This window comes from Peromyscus maniculatus, chromosome 15, assembly GCF_049852395.1.
Source record: "Peromyscus maniculatus bairdii isolate BWxNUB_F1_BW_parent chromosome 15, HU_Pman_BW_mat_3.1, whole genome shotgun sequence".
NCBI lineage: Eukaryota > Metazoa > Chordata > Mammalia > Rodentia > Cricetidae > Peromyscus > Peromyscus maniculatus.
In genome coordinates, this window is record NC_134866.1 from 74,047,248 (window position 1) to 74,067,813 (window position 20,566).

At 42.5% G+C, this 20,566-nt stretch overlaps 1 protein-coding gene across 2 annotated transcripts in view; it reads right to left on the minus strand.

The window, feature by feature from the left end:
- Aggf1 (angiogenic factor with G-patch and FHA domains 1) overlaps positions 1-20,566 on the minus strand; it is a 26,648-nt gene continuing 6,082 nt past the window's right edge. For both annotated transcript variants that reach the window (XM_006981757.4, XM_076552083.1), the window contains exons 5-14: positions 20,378-20,566; positions 16,302-16,623; positions 15,356-15,467; positions 14,973-15,024; positions 9,219-9,320; positions 7,746-7,911; positions 6,885-6,967; positions 3,864-3,991; positions 2,617-2,716; positions 1-1,069 (exon numbers count right to left, since the gene is read on the minus strand). In XM_006981757.4, coding sequence (XP_006981819.2) covers positions 869-1,069; positions 2,617-2,716; positions 3,864-3,991; positions 6,885-6,967; positions 7,746-7,911; positions 9,219-9,320; positions 14,973-15,024; positions 15,356-15,467; positions 16,302-16,623; positions 20,378-20,566 — 1,455 coding nt within the window. In that variant the 3' untranslated portion in view covers positions 1-868. The remainder of the gene's footprint in view (positions 1,070-2,616; positions 2,717-3,863; positions 3,992-6,884; positions 6,968-7,745; positions 7,912-9,218; positions 9,321-14,972; positions 15,025-15,355; positions 15,468-16,301; positions 16,624-20,377) is intronic.

Genomic DNA, 20,566 nt, shown 5'->3' on the forward strand with positions numbered 1-20,566 from the left:
TATGTTTAAATCATTTATTCAAGAAATCAAGTCTTTTAAAATGTTTTTTTATTGCATTTGAAGATGTTTCCAGCAAATGTTTGTGTTTGAAGCCTTGGCTAAGTAACCCATCTGCACTGGTTGTCAGGTTTCTCTGGCACAACCCCATTGCCCGCAATGGTATTTATCAAAACTAAAAATGCTAGCACATTGAATATGCCAATATGCACCCAGTTGTCTATATCAAATGTTTCATCAGCTAGGAAAAACCCAAAGGCAAATGCTGAATATATAGTACAAATCAACATTCTTCACAGAAGAAAACAGTTTGAGACTAATTTTCTATAGCATGTCACCTGCTCATCAGTTGTTCAATTTACTGCAGTTATTTTAAGGATAAAATTATGCTCCACTACTCAGGGTTTCTCAACTTAAAAAAACAAAAAACCTAGGTTCTAAAAGGTGTAAACAAGTATCCACACAGAATTGTTTTATAAACGTCTATTTCCTGTCTGCGCATCTTCTAACAGTGACACATAGAGACAGGACAAACGTCCACTCACGTCATTAGTGGTTGTCTGAATTCTGCTCGCATGGCTATTGCCCTCTACAGGTGTGGTACATGACAGTATTAAACAGCAACGGTCTGACAAGCTCTGCCTGTGCTCCGTGAACTTCAGTCCACTTCCTGCATGAGTTCATTCCGCTCCTGCCCGAGTTAAAATGCTCTCTACAAGCTGTAAAGCACACGTCCTCACACGTGTGTGGATCAAGAGGACCATCTGAAGAGTTCCCTCCTGTTACTGACTTTTTGAGAACCCAAGTTTCTACAACAACAGTTTCCAAAGTCTTCTTTTTACAAAGCTCCAGTTTTTCCTGTGACCGACCTTCATTCTGCAGACCCCTTCACCCACGGCGTGGCCCCCGCTGCATCTTTCAGAGGTTTAGTTTCTGAGAAGTTTTCTGCAAACCTCTCTCTCGCTTTGTCCCAGTTTTTCTTGCTCTTATTCTGGAGAAAGTGAAGATCATCGATAGAGGATGGTTTCCCTGTCCCCAAGCCTGCATGTGTCCGTCGGAGCTGAAGCTGGATCTGTTATGGGAGTTGAACAGAGGACTCGTTTTAGGACCAAAACACACCAAAACCTGCTGTGTGCCGCGGCTGTGTAGACGTCTGCCTGTAATCCTTTGACTTATTAAAGGCTCACACAAAGAGAACACGTCAAATACATAAACACATTCAGGAATACATGTCCTATTTCCCATGCAGCTTAAGCACATTTTGTTTGCATTATCTTGTCAGAGCTAAATACAACTATTAAACACCTGTTCCTTAAACAGCTGTGATCAAACCTTTATGCTTGTCCTTTTTAACTGTGATGAATATTCTTATCTACAAAGTTTGTTCTCTGGAACAGTCACCCCAAAAATGAACAACAAAAGAGCCCCGTTCAGTTTTATGTAAGTTTATGTTTTGTTTAGGCTGCATTCATAGCTAGACTGCTCAGTCCAGACACAGGAGGGACACACCTGAATGGTCCACTCTGACCCCAAGTAAAGCCCGTGGGCCGTTGAAAGCCCTGCCCTAGCCTCACTCAAGGAACTGTACAAGAGGACTAAGCGCTAAGATGGTCAGGGGAGGCCCGGGGGTCACTGGACACTGCAGGGTCTGCCTGGCATGCACCGAGCGAGGGCGGGCTCCCTGTCCAGGGCTGTGCACACAGAGCCATGACGAGAATCCGACTGCTGTTTACCCCCCCATCAGGAGATGAAGGTCTCTCATGTTAGGAAGCTACCAGAGACCGGTGCCTTAGGTAAAGCTCAGAGCTTTATCTACAGGACACCCTTGAAAATGGTTCTTATCATCCTCACCTTACACATGTAACTTCAAACATGTCCAAAGACTCAGTGATAAGGCTCGTACATATTCAGAGTCTAATTACAGAACTATTCTTTCTATCATGCTCCAGTGAAAATGAGAAAACCAGCACAAATTCATGCTGTGGTCCATCTGTTTCGGTAGATATCATGAACTACAAAGGTCACTTTATGGAGAGAGTGTTAAAGATGACCGCCCGCTGTCTCCCATCGACTCTGGGACTATGGAAGTTAACTGATGCATTGTTTTCTACACGTTGTTCTCTGTACTGTACACACAGAACTCGGGGGCTCTGAAGCATAATAGTCTCTCCAGCTAATGCAGAATCTGCCGATGTGTAAACTAACACCGACTGTTCCTGCAATGTTCAGTACCAGACTAGTAAGAATGTCATTTAAAAACGTTAAAAGGACTGACGGTAGCTTGGTAAGGGTGCTTGCCTAACATGTTCAAGGCCCTGGGTTTAATACTCAACATGGTAAAGCAAACAACTTAAAAACCCATACAACTAAAAAGCACAAGAGAACCTTTGATTCAGGAAATAACACTTTAATAGTCTGGATTTAAGAAAAAAGTTCTAGACAAGGCTTTCCCGAAGCACAAAGTGTTTCCCAAACCCACACGTGTTAAGTGAGGACACACAAAGGCCTAAACCGGGTCTGTTTCGGGTGACTACTGCAGCCCCGGCGCCTGGCAATGCCTGGCTATTACCACACTGTCTAGTCAAAGAATTTATGAATGAGAGAAAACACAGGTCTTACCGGCGTCCTCATTCCTCCACCATCCTTTCCCAGGCCCTCTCCCTTTTTCCAGCCCATCTTCTCCAGCATCTTCCGGCCTTTGTTGCTATCTGTAATTTCACTGTAGAGGAAAATTAAGATGATAACTGATTTATAAAGACTTTCAAGGTCATATGTACAATAAACTCATGCATTAAAAATAACCAGTACAGCGCCTTTAAAAAACTGACAATACCTCCTAACGTGGAGGACACAAACTCTCCTCTGGAGATACTACCTAACAGAAATGCACCTAATAACCTACATACAAGCAAGCAAACCTAACGGCAACAAAGGATAAGGCACTCGATGTCCACACAGACCAACTGAGGCCATTCACAAAGCACGTTCTCCGGCAATGAAAACAAGCAGCATCAAACTGAGCCACACCGGACAAAAGACTACAGGCACCGTAGGAATACTGTACTGCCCATTCACTTAACATTTCAGAATCAATGAAGCGATCGCTGTCAGGACGGTGACTGACTTCGGGAAGAACAGGGCAGAGGTAAGACAGGTCAAAGGTTACTGACACTTCTTGTCCATGAAACGTGCACTCTCACAAGCTTGAACAGTTAGCACAGATAACTATGACTTTCTATATATATGGATGAACCAATAAAAAGGGGAAATGGAACCCTGTGCTCCCCACCCGCACTCTGTGTGATGGATTTTCTAATGTGAGAGTTTTGATTTTGTATTTTATGACTTTCTCACTGTGTGCTGCTACTTTAGCTTCTTTTATGATATGCCAAGGCAGCAGACCGAGGCGCTTGTTCTTTATTTCTAATTTAAATCTAATGCAATCTGCCTACCGTCCAGCACAAGGAACGTTCTCTCTCTGATGTGTCTAGTCTGCCGCCTGCTACATCTACAGTTCACCCTCACCTGACTCCGTGCACAGTAGGACAGGCCTTCTGCACACTGTGAAGGAAGTTACCAGCAACTCTAAGTATAAAACTAAACCTGGCACTAGTGCTAAAAGAGTGTGGGAACAAGGGAAAAAAAAATCACAATTTTATCATTTTCATTTCTGCATGGAAGATTCAATCTGACTCAACCTGGAATGAAAAAAAAATGTAGCCAATTTAATACAAAGTGTGGTCATTTTATAGGCCTCAAAATCACATTTTTCATGTTGATTAACAAAGCCACTTTACCATGAGGAAAGAACTACTAGGTAAGAAAACTCAACAAGAAATCTTATCTCAGTGTCAGTCAACACTCACGAGTGGACAGACGCAGGGGCATCATCTCTCTGGAAAGTCCCTTCGCTTCCAACCTGCTCTCTGCGTTTTCCAGCTCTGTCTTTATATTTTGGATTCTTCAACGCTTTTTCATCTTCATATTCTGTATTCTTAACAACCACAAGCCATCGATTGAGAAAAACGAAAGCAAATGAAAATACAGTTTAGTAACCATGGCTCCCTGGGGCCTCCGCAGTCACGAATGAAAACAAGTGGCTGTATGGGCCGCCCGTTATCAGACAGGCCATCTTCGCTCCGTCACAAAATACACAACAGCACAGGGAGGTCGTCTGCGGAAATCCAGTGCATTTTCCCTAACTGTCCTGGCCTTTCTCATGTCGGATGAACTAGTGTTCATGGCTTTCTCAACAGGGAAAGGCACTTGCCATGCAGGCCTGAGACCTGAGCCCCAGAACCCACATCAAAATGGACGAGCCCCAGATTCACAGAGCTGCCCTCTGACCTCCGCGAGGCGCTGTGGCATGCATGCCCATACACATCAGGGATGCACACATAATGACAAGACCCGAACCCCTGGGACTGAGAGGAAAACACCTATTTCCCCCTTCTCTAAGGATTCCAAAGAACCTCCACGGCATGGCAGGCTCGTGGTAAAGGTGCACAGGGGTGTGCCAGTGGCCCCAGGTCACAGCAGTGTCAATGGTTCTTGCTTTTAATTAATTAATGGTACTCCACTATAAGACCACAGCAAGGTTTGTTCATCCATATTTAAAAGACATTGGAATCTCTCAGTTTGAAAGTGTTACTAAAAGACAAGTTACAAACATTTGCTTACCAACCTTTGTAGAAAACCATGCTTGCACTTCTCAGGCAAATCCCGTAAATTGGAATGATAGACACACCTACAGCCCTTTTAACTTTTAAGAAGTTACTACATTGTTTTCCCAGAGTGACTGCACCATTCAACACTCCTACCAGCCATATATGAGCGTCAGTTTCCGTATAATCCTGTGAATGATTTGTGCCGTCAGTTTACAATTTTCACACTGTTCTGTAGATGCTCACTGGTACCTCACTGTAGTAATCACTCACATTCCGATATTCCTTACTGAACGTTTTTGTGTCTTTACTTTCCGACTGTATCTTCTTTGGGAAGTGTCTGCTAAAATCTAGTCCCTTTTTTTTTTTTTAAACACGGGGTAGTTGTCTGAATGATCAATGTTCCCCATAAGCTCATGTATTTAACGCTGGTCCGCAGTTGGTGGCGCTGTCTGGGAGGCTATGGAACCTTTAGAAATACAGAGCCTTGCTGGAGGAAGTATGCCCCTGGGAAGGGCTTTCAGTTTATAACTTTGTTCCATTTCTTGCTCTCCTTCTCTGCGTCCCTTGTGACCAGCTTCTTGGTCCTGACGCCTTTCCCAACATTAAGTCTATCTCTCTGGAATTTCAAGCTAAACTAAACCTTGTCTTAAGTTGCTTTTGGCCCTAATATTTTATCACAGCAACAGAAAGATAATTATTACACACAGTAGCACAAGGCTGGCCCTGAATGAATTTAAGTCATCTCTTCATAAAAATCTCCAAGTAGATAGGACTGAGTATGTGCTGCTACCTAGGAGCCTGTTTTTAAACTAAGCTGTTCTCTCATTTTCAGTGTTCTGTAAATTCCAGGTGGAAGTTTCTCATCAAGTATGTGACTTGCCAGTGTTTCCTGGCCTATGGTTTATCTTCATATTCTTTATCCCCATGGGTTGTGATTTTGGTGTTAGACACCTCAGAAGTCTGTTTAAACCTGCATATGAATGTGCACGTGGAGTCAGAGGTACAGACTATCAGTTGTCCTCCTCAAGTGTTCTCCACCTTAGGTTTGGAGGGGTCAACTGACTCAAACAGACTGACTGGAGAGCAGCTCCAGGGTCCTCCTACCCCACCTCTGCAGTGTGGTACAACATGCACTGCCATCCTGGCCTTCAGGTGGGTGCTGGGGATCTGAACTCAGGCCCACATGCTTTCTGGGCAAGCATTTTACCAAGTGAACTATCTTCCTTTATCTACCTCATCTTATTTTCTCATCTATTTATTTATTTTGGAGACAAGATCTTGCTATGTAACCCTGACTGGCCTGGAACTCACTCTGTAGACCTGGCTGTCCTTGAACTCGTGGAGATCTGCCTGCCTCTGCCTCCTGAGTGCTGGGATTAAAGGGGTATGCCATCATGCCCAGCAACCTAACCTTAATCTTTTCTTTGTAAGAAAGATTTCCTGGGGTTAGGGACATAGGTCAGTGCCAGAAGAACCCTTGCTAGCATGCTCGAGGCCCTGAATTCAATAACTAGTGCTGACAGGGGCAAGTTCCTACACACTTTAAGTTCGTTTGTTTCACATTTTAAAGATGTTGTTACGTTTACATTAGTCTGTCATAATCATATGTCACACATAATTTTGTGTGTATCCATGTGTGCACACATGTGCCAGTCCACCCCCATGGAGGTCAGAGGACAATTGGTGAGAGTCAGTCCTTTCCTTCTACCATGTGGGTCCCAGGAACCAGACTTAGGACCTCAGCCTTGGCAGCAAGTGCCTCTACCCAGTGAACTATCTTGCAAACATGTTTACAAGGCATACAACATGGACCGACACTCTTTTGTTCCTGTCGTTCATGCTGTGGTTTCTGTCCTCTGCATGGGGCCATCCATCCATCCATCACCCTAGCGGCAGGCATCCTTTCTCCACCCCATCCCATCGTTCTCAGATCAAGCTTTCTGCATGCGCACACGGCCTCCTTCCGGACTCACTCTCGGCCCACACAGCTACGCCGCAGCGCTTACAGCACCCTCTGCCCCTTCAGTATTTTAGTGAAGGTCTCTGGAACCCACAACGGTCTACTTCAACGTCACCTACTACTTTTCCAACTCCAACTTCAGCAGTTACGTTATAAACACCGCAACTACAGACATTATATAAGGAGTCATGGAAAATAGCATTAACCATATAAAATGTGCTCAGCACACTGAACAATGGAGTAACAATCAACGTCGTTACCTGCAGACCGTACTTCACCCGTATTTTCCTTAGCGCTTTCCTCCTTTCCAACTCTTTCTCCTCCTTACTTAACGCTGGAGCAACTAAAAGGAAAAACTGAGTTTGAATATGACAGACCTCATAGAAAATTAATACTTACTAAAAAATACTAGTTTTACTCAGGGTATTTTCCAGTTCAAACCATTTTTCCTGAAATTTCATAATCTTATTTTTCATTAATAGAATAAAGTTCCATTGTGTATATCACATTATCATTATCCATTCATCAGCAAGCAGAAAATATTATGCTGAGATACCTAACCCAGGACCAGAGAAAAGGACAAAATGTCACATATTCACTCCCCCAGGAGAGCTGGGAGAGCAAAGTGGAGCACACATGATGTGAAAGAAGGGTTACAGCACTCGGAGGGCAGAGGCAGGAGGATCTCTGTGAGTTCAAGGCTAGCCTGGGCTACAGAGTGAGTTCCAGGACAGTCACCAAAGCTACACAGAGAAACCCTGTCTCGGAAGAAAGAAGGGTTCAATGTTTAAGTGTGGATGGGAGAAGAGGAAGGGGTTGGGATGTGGGCTAGCCAAACTAAGGATGTATGAAAACCCCTTCTGGAAACCCATTCTTTGAAAGCCAATTAAGAACTACGATTTCTGAAAGGACTTGGAGTGGAGGCAGCCCACACGTGTACTACTCACGGAAGAGCACCTTCTCTACAGCACCACATCACTAGACACAAGCTGGGGCATTCATCTATCTCGCCCACAGGGCAGTGACAGGAAGGGTGGGCGGGGCTCAGTGGTGGGGAGGGAAGGCCATGGTGCATTTTAAACATCAGTGAATGGAAGTGTTCTACTCGGTGGTTCACGTACCGAAAGGCTCGTCTTTCTTGTCGAGGCGCAGGTGAGCTCTGACCTGCCCCGGTTCACAGCCATCGCAGGTCTCGCTGCCAGGGTGGATGTGAAAAGACAACACAGTCTCCCCGATCCTCACCTCATCACCGTGTTCAAGGACGTAAGGGTCACTTTTAGTTTTGGGCTAAAGAGGACATTTTTAATGAAACAGAAATACAAAGTAGTCACCTGGTTACATTGTGTCTACGGTAAGAGATATCTGATGATAATGAGAAAACCTCAGAAATGGAGACACATGCACACTTCTACAACTTGGTGGACTGTGAAAAACATGACAGTAACTCAGTGGTAGGATATGTACTTACCCTGAACCAAACTCTGGGATCAATCCCACAGTCCTTTATAGTATTCCCCAAAAGCTACTTATAATTTTGATCTTATCAAAACTCACCAATTTTCTTACCCACCAGCCCACTCTGGATTTTAATCTATTAGCAAAACATATAATCAGAAGAGAGTTACATGTTAAGAGGCAACTGCCTTTCTTCTTTAAGAAAAATTTTGTCTGTGTATGCATGTGCGCGCGCGCGCGTGTGTATGTGCGCACATGTGTGTGTGTGTGTGTGTGTGTGTGAGTGTGTGTGTGTGTGTGAAGAGGGGTTAAGACTGCTCAGAGCCAGAGCTCAGGTGGGTGTGTAACTTGTTACATGGGCACTGGAATCACAACTCAGGTCCTCATGATTGCAGTGAGCACTCTTAACCACTGAGCCACATTTCAGCCTTTCTTATCTAGAGCTGCTTATCACCTCTGGGTACATCATGGCGTATACAGTTCAGGGTGACCTCTGGACACACCATGGCGTACATACTTCCTGAAGTCTGACAGAACACGACCACCTGTTCACAGCCCTGCCTTCCTGCCCGGGATTGGCAGGCGGTTCAATTCCTTCCTGGAGTTGCTTTATCAGGGTATTTGGTTTTCAGCAAATTCCCAGGTGAGCATTATTTTTATTAAGACAAGAAAAGGGCACAGAAGGCAAGTCAGGATGCTGAATGGTCCATCGGAGGAAGAGCATCTGCTTGACAAGCAGGAGGAACCTGAGCTACATTCACAGTAGCACACCGGGAAGAGGGTTACCCAAGCTGCTTCTATGAATATTCAGTCCTGGCCAGTGGATGACTCAGCTGGGAGAAATGACTCCAGGAAGCTGTCCTATGACCTCCACAGGTGTGTACGTACACACACAAATATTTTTAAAACAATATTTAATCTAAATAAGCTTTATGATACATTCATACCTAAACAGCAACAGAGACATAATTAGAAGCTAAAACCCAACAGACCGACATCTACTAAATATTTTTTCTACCTCTTTCTGGAAATTTCCACCCAAGTCACACATTTGGGTTTTAACTCTGATCTGAACCAAATGCTATCTATAACGACCAGGACCCAAGCCCTACACAGGTGATCAGTACACAGTCACTCACCTGAAGAATCTGCTTCCCGTTGACAACGGTACCGTTCTGGCTGCCCTGATCCACAAGGACGTAGCTTTGCAGGTCATGGTCAAAATAAATTTCTGCGTGAAACTTAAAGAAAAGCAACCAATCAATTACACAGCACTGCCCGCTCTCAGCAGAGCTGACTCACTGTCATGCAGTGGTGTGGGTCAGCCTCTCATCAATTACACAGCACTGCCCGCTCTCAGCAGAGCTGACTCACTATCAATCATGCAGTGGTGTGGGCCAGTCTCTGATCATTTCACTTGTACTTTCCTTAATGCTTTTCTCTGAATACAAATTATTACAGTCTCTAGTAAAAATATGGAGGCTATACTTCCACCTTTGGCTATGATGAAAAATGTGTACATATCCTGCCCCTATTTTTTACAATTTTTCATTTGGAATTTAATTTTTTAAAATGCGGGTAAGACTATACCATACATACAATTTGAACTCCCCCCCCCAAACATAAGCCCTATCTATTTAAAATCATTGTAATTCTCAATACAAACTGAAACACTCAACTTCTCAAGGAAGCAAGTTCTCCAGATCGTCAGGACATAGGACTGCACTTCAGTCCTTTATCCTGCAGCTCTGCTTCATGGCTTACCATTACACATGCAGCTTGTCCAAGGAGTGGGCACAACGGGACTCTGTCAGTCTCTTACATGAATAAGCCCACACCAGAGCTTCTACAACTGGGTATCTAGTCTCTAGGGTGTTACTATCTTTAAGAATATTGCTGTGGTCAGGCTGGAGAGGTGGCTCAGGGGTTAAGAGCACTGGCTACTTTTCCAGAGGACCAGAGTTTGATTCCCAGCCACCATGAGGCAGTTCATCTACAGCGAGGCTTACACCACTTGTCACTCCAGTCCCGGGAAATCCATCACCTTCTTCTGGCATTTGTGTGTTCCCGGCACCTAAGCGACACACTGTTGTGGGACATTTGTGCACTGTGTGAAGATCTATTGCTGTGACTGGTTTAATAAAGAGCTGAATGGCCAATACTAGGCAGGAGGCATAGGCAGGACTTTTCGGCAGAGAGGAAGTAGGAGGAGATAATCAAGGCGCAGAGGAGACGCCAACGAGACATGGAACTGGACACACAGAATGGAAGAAAGGTAAAAAGCCACGTGGTAAAATGTAGGTTGATAAAAACAGATTAACTGAAGTTATAAAGAGCTAGTGAGACAAACCTGAGCTAAGGCTGAGATTTCATAATTGATAAGTCTCTGTGTCAATATTTATGAACTGGCGGCCCAAAGAAAACTCCGATTACAGTATACAGACAAACATTCAAGAAAAACACATATATTTTCTAAAACTAAAAAACCTGCTATGAGCCTTTCTGTGTGTACAGTATCTGCACACAATCCAGCTATTTCTCAGAGAAAGATACAGAACTGTCAAATCACTATAAGCAAATATATTTAAATTAATTTTTCATTTATTTGTTTTGTATATATGTGTGTTTATGGGGTGCCCTGGTGTACACTGGGCATTTCAGGGCATGGGCATGCCAGGGTGCATGTGTAGAGTCCTAGGACCACTTGTGGCGTTGGTTCTCTCCTGCCACCATGGTTTCTAGGATCCAACTCAGGCTGTCAGGCTTGCAGCAAGCACGTTAACTTAATGAGCCATCCTGCCTTCAGCTGGCCCCTCTAGGCGAATTTCTAATCTTAAACTAAATAAATACTGCCACACTGCTTTCTAAAATAGATGTATCAATTATATTCCTACTGTGGTGGTGCACACCTTTAATTCCAGCACTTGGGAGGCGGAGGCAGGTAGATCTCTGAACTTGAGGTCAGCCTAGTCTACAGAGTGAGTTCCAGGACAGCCAGAGGTACACAGAGAAACCTTATCTCAAAAAACAAAACAAAACAAATAATAAATAAACACACACACATGTATATATCCTTAACAAAATCTGGTTCTTGTCAGAATTTAAAATTTCTATGACTCTACAAATGTGTAATAAAGTTTTGCCACTGATTTTGAGTTTCTCCGACTTCTACTGAAAATCTTTTTCTAAAAAGCTCCTTTAATATTTCTAATTATGCGTATGTGCACAGGCCTGTGTGTGGGTCTGGGCAGGTGCCCCATGTCGGAGGGCTCATATCCCCTAGGGCTAGAGGCACAGGTGCGGTGAGTCACCGGATACAGGTGCTCGAGTCCTCTGACAGCTTGTGCTCCTAACTGCTGAGCCGCCTCTCCAGGCCCGAGAACCTTCGGGACTAGAATTTACTAGCCACCTGAGTTCCTCCGCCTGTGCCATTAAGACTCTCTAGGGTAACTTTATAAAAGTGTTCAATGTTTCAAGTGTTTTCACACTGCCAGATCTTATTCCAAAAAACTCTTCTAAACTGTGCTTCCAATAGGAATCATTTTTAATAAATGTGAATAAAAACTCAATGTTAGCTATTGAGAGCCGCTGGTAGCAAAAGACCATGAGAGTATACAGCAGGTGACAACTAGTGCTCAGAAGGTCAACCTATCAGAACTAAGGGTTCTGTTAGAGGAAACCATCACACAAGGTGTTATGGAATTACTGCCTCTTGAATGAACTGGCTGTCTCTTGTAAACTTCTTGTGCAGTAACAGCCATGATTCTCCTCCCCATTTACCATGCATCTCCATGTTATGTGTACATGTGATCTCATGATTGCATCTCAATCTTGGGCACGACTTTCCCTATACATTTGGGGTAATTGGACAACTGTCCCCAGCTGTGTTTATTTTTCATTAGCGTACATCTGGCCAAAATTATTTTAGCAAAGATACCTTTTTTTCCAAGGACAAAACTGCACATAGATAAACATTAGCTCATCTCACTTACAGATAAGAGAAAATAACCACTAACAATTAAATCCTCAACTCCTTACCTTCACCCCGGGTTATTTACCCAAGACCCTAACTTAAGAGACTTACTGCTCACATTCCTGGGATGATGTTTTAGTCATTTGCTAGTTACTGAGTTAAGGCAATTACTTCCCACTGACCCAAGGAGATTGCCTACAAGGCCAGACAGGTGATAGGTGTCAATCTGCTTTCTTGTGCAAATTGTTTTTATTCCTCTTCAGGTAGGTGCTATTCCTAGATTTTCTCCTCAGCAATTACTCTGAGTGAAAGCGCTTTTACTAACCAAATACTACATGCTCTGACATAGGTTGCTTAGCCACCTAGCATATGTCCCCCTCCCTATCAGAAAGCAGCTGCAGCCGGGAGGAGCAGGAAAAGCGGCACCAAAGACAGTTGACTTTCTTGTGACTTGCTGACCCCTAACATTCTATCCAGCCATTTCTAGACTATAGTTTGAGCACATAAATTCCCTAATTGATCTTAGCCTTTAGTTGACCCTACCAGAGAACTCCCCTTTAGGGTTGTAATTGGAAGCTGACAATTATTGCTTTATGTGTGGGTCCTGATCACCTCTCTCTGAAACCCTGAAAACTTTAAGCCTCGCATGGCTTTGCCAAAGAACTACTGTGTGGGTATACATACTGGTTCTCTGAGAGCACTGGGAGGATGGATGGAGAAGAACAAAGATGAGGATGGAGAAGGAAAGAACTAAGTAGAATGATGAGAGAACAGCAGAAGGAACTGAGAGCAGGAGGGACCCAGAGGAGCTAAGTAAGAGAGCAGGAAAGAAACTGTAGAAGGAATTGACTTAGAAGAATAAAGTGAATGGACTAAAGAACTCCGTGTGCTTAGATTCATTTGCTATCCCTCAGATTAGCATCCACAGCCACTTGTAGCATCTGTTCTGGACCGATAGGAATCCCCTCAAGGCAGGTACTTGGGGGGAAGTCATTAGTCGGCTTTCCCTTTGTATTGTGTATACTGCTCTAAAGAGTAGATGGCTTTTCACGTCAGCCATGACATTCTCCCCAAGGTGAACAGACTGTATCTTTGACTCACTGCTCTACTGACGTCAAATGGGGTTGGAAGAAATACATCTGTACAGATGTAAATACATCCTGCCCTAGTTTTGTGATGGCCATCATTGCCTGCCTTTTTAATTTGTTTAACTCATAAGCTTCAAACTGAGTCAAAATGACCGATGTGTGAATTTTACTATTTTTCTTCAAACTCATAAAGCCTTCTGTTCAATGCTCAAGTATTTGTTTCTGTTTTCTTTCATGGTAAATTGAAAGTTTTTAGAATGAATATACAGATTTCATCTACTTGGGAATAAGTAGTATGTGCTATTAGCCTCATATTTCCTAGATTATCTACCTACTAGAGAATATCACTTTAACACAAACAAAAGCAAGAAACCAAGCACACAGCTATCTGCATTTCTGCCTAGCTGAGAGGTGGGAAAGGGATTCTTTACCAAAGTCACAGGGTGGACTTTCTTTGGAGACACAAAGTAAATCAACAGGGTAGATGAGGAGGGTTTCCTGCTTCTAAATGAGTATGCAGGGGAAGCCTTTCCAAATAATAACAGGAAATAAATTCCATTCTTTTGTGCAAGATTTTTAAGACAGGGTTTCTCTTTGTAGCCTTGGCTCTCCTGGACGGCACTATAAAGACCTGGCTGGCCTCGAACTCATAGAGATTTGCCTGCCTTTGCCTCCTGAACGCTGGGACTAAAGGCGTGCATCACCATCACCCAGCATAAATTCCATTTTTATTACACAGAACTCATAGGAAGTCTCTGTAAGGTTCGTATTACTCTATTAAGTAAAAATAAAGTTGGGAGATGTAGGGGTAGATGCCTGCCTACTATTCACAAAGCTGTGGTTTCAATTTTCTACATTTCTTTCCAGAAAGACAGTAAAAATGGAACTAGAAACACACAGCATGAAGAACCCCAGAAGCCAACCCTTCCCCTCTGTTTTAAAGCTGCAATTGTTTGTTGCAAAACCCAACTTTTTGTTGTTACAACATGAAGCCACAGAAAGTCTGAGAAAAGAGGAAACGGAGTCCTGAGGTAGAAAAGGCTAGATTATCCATGGGTGGTAAAACATCTGAATTCAAACCAACTGCTTGGAATGGGGGTTGGATTTCTTTTTTAATGTGCTAACTAGTTACTATTTTACTATTTACTATTTATTATGTTAAATTAAATCCATGTTTTGTAACTCCTGCTTCAGACATAATTAGCCAGGTGTGGTGATACACACCTGTGTTCCCACTAATTCAGGAGGCTGAGGCCAGATGACCTGGGCAGCCTAGGAACAAGGGCAGGAAGACCTTGCCACAAAACAAAACACAACAAAAATCCTGGCCAGGCATGGGGACCCCTGCCTATATAGTACCTAGGAGGCAGATGTAGGAGGATCTGGAGTTTAAGGCTAGACTCTGCTACTTAGTGAGTTTGAGGCTGGCCTGGGCTACAAGAGACCAAACACAAAAGCCCCATAATTTTCAAACTGTGATAAAGAATCTTTTTCTCAAACGTTGCAAGAAACAAATAGGTACTGCCTTCATGAGTATTACTACACTATTAACCTTCTCATTAAATAGAAGTCAAGGTTTCTACTAAAATGATTTTGGGTTCCTTTTTTGTTTTGTTTCTTTATGTAAGATTTTGTTATGTAGCCCAGGCTGATTCAGAACTCTTATGTACAAGCCTGTTCCCAAACTTAGCTTACCAAGCACTGGAATACAAGCTAAAGACAGACACACACACACACACACACACACACACACACACACACACACACACACACACACACACACACACACGGCTTTTCCCCTCTAGGGCTACCACTGAGAGGAAAGGTCTTACCTTACTGACACCAACTTCAGGGATTCGGAGAGTATGCTCCATATCCTTTTCTCTGCAGCAGAAGGCAAAGTGACTTTAGTGATTCAGGGAACACGGAGAAACACAGCAGTGACATCGACAGGTCGAGGTATGTCTTTACACGATGTTTAAATGGAGGTCTCACCCAGCACTGTTCCTGCTGGGGACAGCCCTCACTGACACACTGAAGTTTGCACGCTTCCACACAGGATTTGTTCACATCAGTTTCCTAGTGTAACTGTGCTTTCTTATGATGAAGATGTTGCTTTTATCTTTTTTGTTTCCAGAGCACACAGAACAATGCTCGAAAGACAATACTGCTCATCCACCTTTTTGAAATACACAACATTATGAAGCATCCTTACCTCCCAATGGTGGCTGGGTTGACAGCTGTGATGATGAACAGTGAGCCCGTCTGTAACACTGGAGATCTAATAACAATCACCCGAATACAGGGGGGCCAAATCTTTTCCTCATCTACCAAGACAAGAGGTGGGCAAACATTAATTTAAGCGCTATGAAAATTGATTTTTTGTTAGGAGGTTGGTTGTGTATACCTTTAACCCTAGCACTAGGGAGGCAGAGATAGGTGGATCTGAGTTTGAGGCCAGCCTGGTTTACAGAGCAAGTTCCAGGAAAGCCACGGCTACACAGAGAAAATCTATCTCACACACACACACACACACACACACACACACAAAAAAAAAAAAAAAAAAAAGAAGAAGAAGAAAATTCATTTTCACACAGATAACTAAAATTTCACTGGTCAGAACTCATAGTAGATTATGGCCCAGCACATGTTCAGGTCCTGGGTTCAATACCCAGTATAGCAACAAACAAAAAACTTCTTAAATTCTGCTGTGTGTGTGTGTGTGTGTGTATATATGTATATATATGCTTTATTATTATGACTATTATTAGAGAACAAATTTAATTCATTTACTATAATTATAAAGTAGTGTTTGCATCTCCATATCAAGTTAAAATGTGAGAATGACCCTAATACCTATGCAAGTGACTTCATGAGCCATGCTTTTAATGGCAATTACTTTTTCCTGTTCAATTGCAAAAGCAAACAATAATAAACAGCACAACCTTAACATACATTAGAATTGAGAGAGGTTAGTTTTCTGTCTAATGGAAGTTTTCTGAAGGGCACGTGGTGATCATCGTCGTCTCAGGACCTGCCTTCTAAGAACTGTCACGGAGAGTTCTCACAATCTCCAGTGTCAGGGAAATTACCGGTGTGCCTGCCTGTCGGCTCTCCTACTCGGCTCTTGGGTGACCAGAGTGCACTGTTTACTTACGTACCTTCATCCTCCGATTCTCCCGAGGACTCCTCGTTCTCACTGGGACTATCTTCATCATAACTATTCTCGCTCTGAGAGTCTGTAATTTCACCTTCTTCCGGCTCGCTCTCACTCTCTCTAACTCTCTCATCCTTAGATGAGGCTGAATTGTCATCACCAGGAGGCTCGGCAGTGTTTCCGCTAACTGCAAGAGGGGGTCTTAAGGGACTGCTTCTGTGGGGAGTGTCTACTCTGGCCTTCTTTTTCAGATTGGCACCACTGTCTTCCTCACTGCAGTTTATATATTCAACGCTGCAGACTTTCTGGTCTTCTGAACTCAAATCCTAGACAGAGGAAGGCAGAAAATAAGTGAGTGACAACATCACCACATACAGCACTGTATAAAATCCCACTGATTCAGGGAGGATGCAGGACAGCAGCAGAACAGGACGTGCCTACTGATCCTGCTTCACGACACCATTACTCTTAGAACATGGCATTCCTTATTGATCCCCAGCAAAGCATCACATGCGACCAATATCCAAGTGCTAGATGCTCCACAGCCCTCCATTTACTCTCAGGGCCCAATATTCCCGGCCCAGGCCCCCCACCAATAATGTGGCTTGTGTGATAGCCTATAAGAAAGCTGCATAATTAAAATTATAACGTCACTCCTATTTATACTTTAAATTTTGTAATAGTCATATTTTTAAAAGTAAAAAGATGTATATTCATTTTTGTAATAAGACTTCAGAATCTTGTACATACAGAACGTCCTCCTCTCTAGGACCTTCACTTCATCCACAGTCACAAGCAGCTAGAGGCTCCCTTGTGAGCAGTGTGAAAACTACAGAGTGTGTCAACTCTGAAGTTCTGGGTTTTTAAATAAGACAACATACATAAAACACAGAAATATTTTAATAAACAACATATCTTGGGTTCAATTTGCAGCACACATGACTTTAAATAATCAATATTATCAAAACAAGTTTTGCCAAAACCAAACATTTTAGAGCTAGCTGCACTGAAAATGCACAAAGTTTAAAATACAAATGAGTTATTCATATGCCTTTAATTCTAAAAGTTCAACCTGTCTACCATAAACCTTTTATTACTAATTTTGGCATGCTTTTTGAAAAATGAACAAACTATTTTTAATTAACAAATTAAAAGTATGTATTTTTATTAAGCACATTTGAAACTATATAGAATGAATGACTAAATCAAGCCAATGAACATGTGCATTACGTGATTTTTGTTTGTGGTCATAATACAGTTTATTCTCATAGTGACTTTTTTTTTTTTTTTTTTTTTGTGGCTGGAGAGACAGCCGTGGGTGCTGGGAACCGAACTCTTATATTTTTGGTTGTGAGCCAAGCCTTTAACGGCTGAGCCATCTCTCCAGCCCTCATAGTGACTTTCAAAGAATATAATACACAGTGTAGGGATATAGCTCAGCAGTGAGATGTGTGACTTATACACACAAGGTCCTGGGTTCAATTCCCAGTACACATGACAAGTAACACCGTCTCTAACTACAGGCCCCGTTCTGTACAGCAGACAATATATTATTTAAACTGAGAAGAGGCACAGAGTAATTGCTTTCTTTTCCCTTTGGGATGTGACACTCCATTCCTCTTTCTGCCATGCCGCATGTAACGAAGTGAGTTCACATGTAACTTAATAAAACAGCACAGCATGTTTGGAATAGCAGTATGAACAGAGTTTGGACAGGCTGAATACCTGCAGTGTGATTAACTATATACACTCTCAGCAATACAAACTCACCAAGGCAGACACAAGGGCAAGGGGCTCAAGAGCTATGAGGAGCTTCACGGGCCATGTAAATTAGATCAAAAGTATCTCCTTAACTATGTCTACACGCTAAAAAAGCATGTTCCAAGCTTCCAATCATCATCATCATCATCACTTCTTGGAAAATATAAGAGAGAAAATTAATGAAACTGTTGGAGGTGCTTTTGATAAGGGATTTCCTGGTATAAGGTCTTAGAAAGGGCACTTATATGTGGACAATGAAACACATATCTCTCTCTCTCTCTCTCTCTCTCTCTCTCTCTCTCTCTCTCTCTCTCTCTCTCTCTCTCTCTCTCTCTCTCTGTGTGTGTGTGTGTGTGTATACATAGCATACATAAAAATATTCTCCCAATACCCAGCCCTGTTGCCTTCCTTCCACACATCCTCATCTGTAAGGCCGGAGAGTCTCTTAAAAAGGAAGGGCAGTAATCGGGATGCTTTACAGCTACCTCTCACAATCTTCTTCCTGCTAGAGAGAGGGCTTTTCCAAGCCTGCCCTTCAAAGTTTAGACTCTAGCAATGGGAACAAGTCACTAGAATGGAGATCCCAAAGTGGTTCTTAGTCGTTCACTAACACACTTTTCTATTCCAGAGAGAAAGCACATCGAGGACAGATAATAAGCCCAACAGAATCTTAATTCCAAGTGTTGATAGAATTTATTATTGTAAGTACATTTCTTTGGTTAAGTTAAGAAAAACCATGAGATAAACTTCCAGAGCACACAATTCAAACAATGTCAGCACAGCCAACACGCTTGTTGTCACACACCGCCAACCTCAGCCATTTAGAGCAGAAACAAGAGAAGAGCTGGAATAACGTGCTAATCTCCATGGTAGCCTAAGAGAGTTTAAAATTCCCTTCAGTCTTCATATATAAATTTATTTCCCTTCACATGGTCTTTTGTTTTGTTTTGTTTTTATTTTTTCAAGACAGGGTTTCTCTGTGTAGCTTTGCGTCTTTCCTGGAACATACTCTGTAGCCCAGGCTGGCCTCGAACTCAGAGATCCACCTGCCTCTGCCGAGTGCTGAGATTAAAGGCGTGCACCACCACCGCCGGGCTATGTTATCATGTTCTGAATTAACCAAAGTCTCACTCCATTAGACTTGAATTTTTTCCACACCTGACATGATTTCTGAAATGCCAGGGATTAAGCCCAGGGCCTTGCACATGTAACCTAAGCTCTCCAATACTAAGTAAGGTACATACCAGGCCCTTCCCTCCCACCCCCACTTCTTATACATATGGCTGTGTTAATTATGCAAAGAAATTGTCTTTTGTTTTGACTTTTGAAATATAAATTACTAGAAATATGTTCTCTACCTAATGAAAATAAACCATCTTTGTGGTTATTGATAAAGTCAACCTCTTCCCAAAAACAAAATTCAGTGTAAACAACAGATGGTTCGGCCGTTACGAGTGCTTGCAGTGGACACAACTGGTCTTCCCAGCACCTACATCCACTCACACACCAACCACAACTCCAGCTCCAGAGAACCTGGTCCCTTCTGCGGGCCTCTATGTACACAGGCATGCCCACACACACACACACACACACACACACACACACACACACACACACACACAATGTATATTTAAATACAGAAACAATAAATCATTTAAAACAAAACAAAAAACTCTTTCAACCCTAATATGTACCTCATTCCATATTTACCAAGAATGCATTTTTAAGTTTGCAGTTTAATAGGTGAGAAATTACTTGATTAAGAATATTGAATCTGGCCGGGCGGTGGTGGCGCACGCCTTTAATCCCAGCACTCGGGAGGCAGAGGCAGGCGGATCTCTGTGAGTTCAAGGCCAGTCTGGTCTATAGAGTGAGTTCTAGGAAAGGCGCAAAACTACACAGAGAAACCCTGTCTCGAAAAACAAAAAAACAAACAAACAAACAAAAAAAGAATATTGAATCTGTACCAATACGCAAATTGTTTTTCTTTTGTGAATGAGAAACCGTACAATAAGCAACTTAACGAATCAGTTTCTGGATGTTATTCTGAGCTAAACAATGTAAACTATTTTATATATCGTAAATCTATCGCCTTCAAACTTACAAAATACCTACCTCTAGTGACTGAGTTTGTGAAAAAAAATTTGTTTCATTTAAATCTTCCTTAGTTTTTAGACTCTCATACCTTAATGGATATATTTAAAATACAAAGATACAGAATGATTTTTTTTTCTTCAGAATGATGTTTACATTCATAAAATTTTTGGCTTAATTAACGATACTAAAACACTGTAAAATTAAAAATTAAGAAAGCATTACCTTTTCATCATTTGCTGTACAAAAACCTGGCTCCTTTCTTCTCTTCTTCAATTTTTTATCTTTGCTTGGTTTTGTGCTAGAGGCCTGGTAAGGCTGTAAATCTACTCGAGAATGAAATTGGTATCGACCACTTTCCACATCACAGTAGTAATAAATCCCAGTGGAAGGATCATAGTATAGTTGGTTTTC